This window comes from Rhagoletis zephyria, unplaced genomic scaffold (genome assembly GCF_001687245.7).
Source record: "Rhagoletis zephyria isolate East Lansing unplaced genomic scaffold, Rhagoletis_zephyria_1.1 Rzeph_scaffold_03870, whole genome shotgun sequence".
Classification (NCBI taxonomy): domain Eukaryota; kingdom Metazoa; phylum Arthropoda; class Insecta; order Diptera; family Tephritidae; genus Rhagoletis; species Rhagoletis zephyria.
In genome coordinates this window covers 46,357-55,742 of record NW_016160953.1, presented here as the reverse complement: position 1 = coordinate 55,742, position 9,386 = coordinate 46,357, and the positions used below count along the sequence as shown (strand labels likewise).

General features: G+C 33.8%; 1 protein-coding gene across 1 annotated transcript in view; it reads left to right on the top strand.

The window, feature by feature from the left end:
* Positions 1–335: 335 nt before the first annotated feature.
* Lamp1 (lysosome-associated membrane glycoprotein 1) overlaps positions 336–9,386 on the top strand; it is a 33,479-nt gene continuing 24,428 nt past the window's right edge. Inside the window, exon 1 of the mRNA XM_017625012.1 lies at positions 336–788. Coding sequence (XP_017480501.1) covers positions 725–788 — 64 coding nt within the window. The 5' untranslated portion in view covers positions 336–724. The remainder of the gene's footprint in view (positions 789–9,386) is intronic.

The following is a 9,386-nucleotide window of genomic DNA, read 5'->3' as shown; positions in this document are numbered from 1 at the left end:
TTGTCTAAAATTTTTGTATGTGACAACACAGAATTTGCTGCAGTTTGACCAAACAAAATTAGTTTGCTGTGAGAGTCGCGAAACTCGCTCTCTCCGAGTTTGCTGCAACAACAATTGCACGCAGTTTGCCAAACAAAATTTCTGCATAACACCGACCTAAAAAATCGACTTTTTTCACTCTCTTGTTCTTACGTGATCTTGTGTCTTTCGTTCATGGGAACACAGCTAACAATTTATTACGGAGTGTGTTCGCTACATTAGACCTTATAGATGACACTTATTTCACCTACAGAGGGCGCACACTCGCTGAATCAGCTGAATCATTCGTTTCATTCGTCAATTGTTGTTTTTGCATTTTGCACAACTCAAGTGCGTGAAAAAGCAGCAAGAACAAAAGACGTAGAAAATTTTGAGGGGCCTAGAAACTGAAGTAGAAATAATAAATTTATTTTTTGCTATTGAAAAGACACTAATAAAGCAAACGAATTTAGTAGATAAATTTATTGTATACAAAAACAAACGCCAATGGTTTTTTGTTGAGCTAGATGAAAATTGCTGGAATTTTGCGTTCGAACAAGCCAGGCAAATCTGTGGAAGGCTAGGAAAATCGTTATAGCGAAGTAGAAGCTACCTTCTGCAAATTGCGGTGTTTCCAACAAAGCTAACCTTTTATCAGTATTTATAAGGAGCAGAATCTGTGCAACTACAAGTACTAGAAGTAAAAATGTTTCATAATAAATTTGTGACGTTGGCTTTAATACTGAGCGTTTGCAGCGCTATAATTTGCGGTGAGTAATTTGTAATTAGAATCTAAAGTTATTGCATATACTTACATATACACATATATACTTCCAACAGTAATCTATGAGGTATGCTTAATTTCTAGTAAAATCCTACACCTAAATTAAGTTTCAACTTATTGCGCAAATTGCAACAGTACATATGTATAATTCGATTATTGCTCTGTTGTTTGTGCGGTATTAGCACAGCTGCTATTGTATGGTTATTCGCCGTTTTCAGATTTTCAACAAATCCTCAACATGGGCTTTTTTGTTATTCCATTATTCTTCTATTTTGGTTTTTGTATGACGAATATATATATTTATTTGCGGTGTTTATTTTGCCATTTACTATCGTGTTTTTAATTAGTCATGCAGGGACAAAATAAAGGGTTTGCGTCTGCCTGCTTTCAATCAGTGGCGATAGCGGCGATTGGGAATGTCGCTTGGTTGCACCGCCTCCACTGATGCATGAAGCGTAGCTGCTGTTATCGATACCAGCGAATTGCTGGTTGATTTATGGGGAAATATTTTTTTATTTAAAGTACATACGTATATAATTAATAGTACATAAAACGATATGTACAAATTGCTTTTTCAATAATGAAGCATTTTATATGAAGTATGTATATACAATTCATCTTGCAATCTTGACAATGAAAAAAAAGAAGTATTTACATATATCATTTTTAACGTTTAAAATAACTTGCGCTTTTAATATAAATGGTATACACACTTCCCTAATTATCATTAGGGCTATTTAGGATCTTGTGCATATGCTCTTGGATTTGCACATTCGTTGTAAATTTATAACAATAACATGCACACGGTTGCCATGGCAGCAAGCGAAAAATTTTGCAAATGCAATTCCAACTACAAATCCAAGACCAATTCCACAAAATCCTGAACAGCCCTATGGTATTTTAATGTTGCGAATTTCAAAATATAACCATATACATATCTATCTACATATTAGCAAAATAACCAGGCAGGAGTGAATACTCAACACAAACCCCGGGAAATGTTTGCTTATTTGTACAACGGTTTTGTGGTAAAGGCCGGAGGGTTAGGGAGCTGGTTGAAAATAGGGAAAATTAAGATTTTTTGCGAAAGAATTATAACCCTCACTAACTAAATACAATTCTCATTTCTGTGTTGTCGAAGAAGAGGGGCTGAACACCTTTTGCAGAGATATTTCGTGGATATTTTTTGTTTGACAGCTCAGCACGGAAATTTGCAAAAAGTACCACATTTCGAACCGACATTATTAATAAATTAGTTCACAGATATAGTAAATTTTATTTTTGTAATTAGGCGTGAAGTTGTCTACAAGTGTGTGTAAAAGTTTTTTGATTCGAATTGCGCGTTTTGGGCACAGCAACCTAAAATCGTTCTATAAATATGCAAACAGTACCCCAAACTCCTATCCCATTGATCCGACCCCGTCGAAACTGAATGTTTCCTAGATTAAAGATGGTACCTCGGAGGTGGTCCCATACTAATTTGGTTTAGATCTCATCTTTTTATCGTGAAGAAATTAGCGGTACTCTTAAATTTTTTTATGAGAATTAGAGTTGGTTTTTTTTTGCTTAAAAATTACTTGTTTTTCAAACTGTTAACCTTAAGGGCCTAACACTTCGCACTCGTTAAAACTTGTTATCAGGAAGAAAAAAAAACAAAGTGTTATTTATTGCCGATTTCTATTTTTATCAATTCAGTTTAAGGTGTTTGAAAACAAAAATTTCCAGTTATGCATTTGCTGTTCACTTTTCTCAAAGCTTTGTCTACAATTTTGTGTATGCATACATATATATGTACTTACCCAGTAGATAATTTCTTGTATAGATTCCTTTTACTTTTCTTTGCATTATGAAGTGGCACAAATTGATGCATTTCTGCTTTTGCTCCACATAGAAGGCATTCGGAACAGCGTTTGGAGGAGTTCATTTAAAGTTGCTTCTTTATGTACATTTAAAGTTTTTTTTTTAAGGTTTATAAACTATATTGAAATTAATTTCTAATTCTAAATAATGTAAACTTAGGTTTATATTTGCGTAAATTGTAATAGGAAAAACTCTTGTTGAAGGCTTGCGGGGAAGCTCTTTTTCAGCTCTTCTTGGGTAAGCTTCATTTAAGAACACCTACCTAAATTATATACTGGGAACATATTCTTTGTTTTTGCGTCAGCTGAAGAATAATAACAAAATGCGTCGTTGCTTTATACATAATAAGTATGTATGTATGTATGTGTATGCATACTTGCATTTTTATGCATGTATTTTCTTTGAGTTTAATTACATTCTTCTATTCTATTTAGTTTTATTGCTAATTAAGATAGAATATCATCATCGGTCGCCGTGGTCGAGTGGTTATATATAGTTGCGATCCACCACACCGAACTGGGTACTAGGTAACTCGGGTGTTCGGTTCTTTTTTGTAAAGTATTTTGTTTGTGTAAAATAGTGTTACACAAACAAAACACATGGGGAAAAATTACCGAACACCGAGTTACCCAGTACCAAGCTTCGGTGTGAAGACTTCTAATGTTTATAAAAACACGATAATTGCATATATGTATTTAATCCCAAACTATATACGCTATGTTGCGAAATATTATTGACTTAGCTCTGTCTGTATTCTGCTCTCGAAAAAGGCTGCACTTATTCTGCCTTGTGTTAGCGCTGACACATTTTCATTTTCTTTTCTCAGCCCTTTCACAAGGCGTCGTGATCTTTTCTCAGTAGGTTGCGCTCTGATCCGGCAAAAGTGCTGCCTTTTCTGCCCTCAAATAAACGTGAGGGAGAGTGTTGATTTTTAATTTACGCTTGTAAAAATACAATTATTTTCCGTATCAGAAATAAATGTTTTGCTTTAAAATTATTAAAGACTTACAGGCCAAGTGAACAATTCAACTTTATTGAGTTCTATAAATAATTTGTGATGGAGTAGTATATTTTTTGTTTCATTATAAAAGGGCAGAACTTTTTTTGAGAACAGAAAACGCTTTTAGTCATCAACCCCAATAATAAACATAAATCCTCCTTATATTTATGTATATTTGCATAAATATATCGTCGTTTAAAGTTCAAAACCGCGTATCAACAAAATGCAAAATAGCGTATGTGAGGTTGCATAAATTGTTTTCTAGAGAGTAAAAACACTCATATTTCTAAATGGTTCTCTTTTTTATAAAGTAATCGCATTTCTGGCTAGTACATTTCAGGACGAATGGATAAGTAAGCTTGTGTGAGCAAATCTAATTTTTGGCAGCAAATGCCAGTTAAGTATGTATGCGGTTTTGCAGAATGTCGATACGCGGTTTTGTACTTTAAACGACGATATGTATGTATGTAAATCCTGTTGCTGCCTGAATAATGCCTACTCAAACATTTACATTGTTGTTTATATATTTATTCCAATTGCATTGCATTTCAATGCTTTGTGTTCTTTGGACAATCGCTGCGGTTGTTGATCGAGTCGAGTCGTTAGGCCTCAATTTTCTTTGATTACATTTTCTCTGATTACATTGTATGTGTAAACATGTGTAACTAGCGCTGATGCAACTAAAGATGACTTCAAGCTGTAACAGTAATAATTTTCCTCTTCTAGCAATAGTCAAATGTATTTAAGCAAAAACAAAAAAAGAACGCACCCTATGCTTTTATGGGATGCATCCAGATTCAATTATCTATTTATTCTGTTATTCCGTTTAGCCATTTTTATTGCTTTTATTCCTTTCAGATTTAATTTNGGCAATAGTCAAATGTATTTAAGCAAAAACAAAAAAAGAACGCACCCTATGCCTTTATGGGATGCATCCAGATTCAATTATTCCGTTTAGCCATTTTTATTGCTTTTATTCCTTTCAGATTTAATTTAATAATTTCAATAAACTAATTAGCAAATCCTACTCTTTCATTAAGGGTATATTAACAGTAAAAGAAAGAAAAGTCCATACTACATATAATTCTTATTTGTACATAGTTTACTTGTGAGTTTCGAAAAACGGTAGTTTTGTAGATATAACCTCTCGTTTTCTTATTACATAACAATGCTATACAGTTTGCATTTAAAGGTCATCACAGCGGTTTTGTAGGGCGTAACACCCGCACACACAAATTCTCATATTCACATTTATCTTACATGGGTGTGGAATATTTAAAGGCAAAATCATAGCGCTACTGTGGCGGCATTGAACTAGAACTCTGGTTAGACCGCAGCTGAAATGCAGTTTTGTGGTTTTCGAGTTGGCATTAGCCATCAAGCATATGCATATGTATGATTTTGTTTATAAAAACATATCTACATACACATTAGGATGCCTAATGAGCTGTCAGTTTATTTAAAAATAGATTTAGTTTTAGAAGGTAAATACTACATATTTTGAAATTGTGTAAATAGTGATGGTCAAAACTTAAAAAAATAAGAAAAAATGAAATATCCCAACAATACAAGTCTGACAATAGATTATTATACATCATTTTAAATCTACAAAACCGTACTTTCTGACCTAAAAAGCCGCTACAACAACAACAACAACAACCTAAAAAGACATGTCGCGACCTTTAATTGATTTTTAAAAAATCTATAAAAATAGGAAATAGTATTTCTCATAGAAAGGAAGGAAATTAGGGGGTAGGGTCTTGAATTAAAAAAAAAAAAATTTCGATGGGCACCCTAATATATATACATAAATATATGTGCATGTACATAATTCCATATGCACATAATTAGCATGCATATGTGATTATGTGCTATTGTTTTTACGCCTATGAGTTTTCGTGGGTGGAAGGTGTTAAAAATATGTGGATAGTACTTTCATAACATTTTACCTCGCTGCAAAGTACTTTATTTAAAATCAAAAGCAAAGGCTTTTAAAAGTTAGCATAAAAAATAATGACTAAAAAAATAAAAGTACGTACATAGTATGTATTAATGTAGGTATATATTTTTAACGGTAAAAAATAATTAGTTTGCGTTGGGGAATTTCCGAAATAAATACATATATAAAATATTGAATGAACAATTGAAATAACACAACTTAAAAGTGCATAGCAATACTAAATTGATAAAAATAAATCGGGAGTTCTTGTTTTGATTTCATTTATTTCATGTCCCTAGAAAGTCTCACTCACTGATAAGCACCACTGCACCTTTCCGAAGGTGGTTGTTGTTTTTGTTGTAATCTATATATATAAAAATGAATGTTTGTCTGTATGTCTTTTATAGGCGTCAAAAGTACCCAACCGATTTTAATGAAATTTTTACGGTAGGTGCATATAATCACTGGGAGTAGTATAGAACAAAACTAATGTCGATAGGTGGCGCTGCAGTCGAGATGTTTCTAAAAGCCGTATTTACGGTCCGATTTGCTTAAAATTCGGTACGCAGGTAGCTTTTTGCCTGGATAAGTTTATAGATTCTGTTTTCCAGTTTTCATGCAATTGCGAATATAAATAGCTTTGAGCAACCACCATATCAAGGGGCGAATTCGTCACTAAGCAAGATATTTTTGCGCCAATCAGAAACAACGGATACTGTCAAAATATAATTATAATACATAATATATCTCAACTAATATATATTTTGAAAGCCGTTTTTTAGTTTTCGCAAGGCTCCCTAGCGGCTGAACCGATTTTTTAGGCTAAAAAAAACTCAATATGTAAAGGGGGCGTATCACCTCCCATACCAACCGAATTTCTCATGCTACATATCTCTGAAAGTGTGCATGGTAGAGTTCTGGAACTTGGTATGGGGATATACGAAATCAATCACATACTCAAGAAGAAAAAGGGCAGCTGTTGGAAAGGGGGGCGTGGCACCTCCCATATAAATCGAATTTTTATACTGCATAGCTCTGAAAGTATTCATGTTACAGTACTGGAATTTCGTATGGAGATATGTGTGTAGTTGAAATCAAGCCCATACTCATGGAGAAAATTTGGGCTATTTGAAAAGGGGGTGTGAGGCCTACAAACGTACCGACCTTTAGCTATCTTTGAATGTGTTTATAATTCTTCTGTAGGTGTGTTTGTGAGTGAAATCCTCCTAAATGGTTGTACGGATTTTAACGAAACTTTTTGTGTGTGNCGACATTTGGCGCTGTAGTAGTAGTTTTTACTAAAAATCTTATTTATGATCCGATTTGGCTAATGTTTTAAATATGTATGCAATACTATTGCAAAACGTGCTGCCAAGTGGTGCTGAAGTCAATTATTACTAATAAAGTGAGAAAGGGGCCGTGAAGGTCAGATTAAATCGAGCTGTTGCACCTTTGAGTATATCGAACGCTCCTGCGTTGCGATTGGCCCAATGGATGTGATTTTCCAATATTATTCAAATTTTAAGGTATTTCGTCTGGAATAAGTGCTATTGTGTGCAACTTATGTTTATTTATTTATTTTTGAGAATTTTCAATTAAAATACAGTTCTTTCTCTAACAAACCCCATATAAAAACAGGTGTAACAATTTGTTGAAAACTTCAAAAAAGTGCAACAAATTTTCACCTAAATTTCAAACTTTTTTCTCAGAAGTGTTTGAATTTTTCTGAATACACAGTTTTATAGCCCAACCAATTTTAGTCTGATAATGTGCGAGTTTCAAGTTGCTAAAAGTTACCGTTGATTTTTTAGAATTTTTTTCGCCAAAGGTGTTGCGGTTTTCATCCATATACAAATAAATTGAGTTTATTCATTATATGGAAGCCAATGCGACAAAAAAAGTTCTAAAAAATTAACGGTAAATCGTAGCCACTTGACATTTGCACATTATCAGACTAAAATTGCAGTGGCTAAAAAACTGCGTACTCGAAAAAATTCTAACACTTCCGAGAAAAAAGTTTGAAACTTAGGTGAAAATTTGTTGCACTTTTCTGAAGTTTTATACAAATTGTTAAACGTGGGTTTAAATGGGGTTTGTTAGAGAAAGAACTGTATTTTAATTGAAAATTCTTAAAAATAAATAAATAAACATAAGTGGCACACAATATCACTTTGAAATGGCGTGCTATAGATATGACCGATACTGTATATTGCATTTCTGTAGAACAATGATCCGCACCCATTTTGAAATTGCCACCTACTATACTGTAAAGCTTCTAGGACATTCACTATAGAACCGGGTCATTGTTGCCGCCAGGGAGTGAAGAGGAAAAAATTTATTTCGCTTTGCGAATAACCGTGCTATGAAATGCCGCACAACTGGAGAATTTCAAGAACTTCTTCACGGATATAACACTTTCCTTAGGTTATTTAAAGCGGCAAATGACCACCAAACCATAATCTTAGCAGACGAATGTGTCAATGAAAATCGTAAACGTGAATTGTTGGTGAAAACGTTGGACCAAAAAGTTTCAATAAAATCTATAATAATTTTGGGCGGGACGAAGTTCGCCGGGTCTGCTAGTAGCACATAAATTCCCCTAAGAGCTTTTGGAGAATGGAGTCGGGCCCGATTTCGCTGCTGGAGCGGATGCCTTCCATGCTCGCATCGAGTCGGCAATGTAGGAATTAATGCAATCAACTGGGTCGGAGTCGGGACGTTATATACAATATTTTTAGGTGTTTTATAGTTTTTTTTTGCCGTCAACTTCGGCTTCATTTTCTTCGTCCAGATGATGAATAAATTAGCAGAGGATTTCGCGACGAAGATTTTCAGATTTCACTGGGTGATAGAGGTAAATCGATGCAGTTCCAAGAGATAGTTGCGCCAGAGTTACGCAAAGCTCTCGCTTTAGGATATTTATATGTTTTATTTATCATTCAGCCACTGCGAATTTCGTTTCGGTTCTGTTATACTGAGCAAAATGTTGCGGCGAATATCACCTGACGGCTTCGCGCTGTCCGACGAAATTCGCTTAGCGATTTGGTTCTGTCTATATTATAAAACTCAAATAATAAAGAAAAGATTTTAAAAACTATAATTTTCTTTGCACAGATTGCACGGTATAGACCGATTTTCGTATTTGACCGATTTGCAAACCGTGCACCTTGCAAGGGCTTTGCAAGACTCAGAGAACACCCCTATTAGGTTTTTTGTTGTAGTATGAACCATATTTTTATAAAAAAGGCGGAAAAAGATTACAATGAAAATTTTTGCATGTACTATCATGAAAAATTCTCTGTGCCAGTACTTTTTGTCGTGAGTGTATACAAATTTGTATTTATTAATATTTATTTATTTATTTGTTCTCCACAGCCTTCACATTCTCCAATTTTTGTACAAAAGAAAAACAATTTCTTTAAAGAAGGCATTAACTCGTTAACAAAAAACCTACATATTTGTATGTACATATGTTCTTACTAATAAGCCAGCTATTTGCATTTATTAACACATCTCTTCGCATTTTGTTTGCTCACATTTATACTTAAATATGTACATCACAAGTTTTTTTTATCAGTAACAACAAAGAAACGTGTATCGTGGCCTAGCTGAACTAAAAAAAATATTTATTTTTACACACACATATGTACTTACCTATATTGTATATGTATGTACATACAGTTGTCCACAAAATAATAGGAGTGGGATATTTTAACCTGTTTTGGCTATTTGTCTTTTGTTTATTTAATGTTTCGTATTTTTTGTAAAAGCCTAGCTGGTAATAC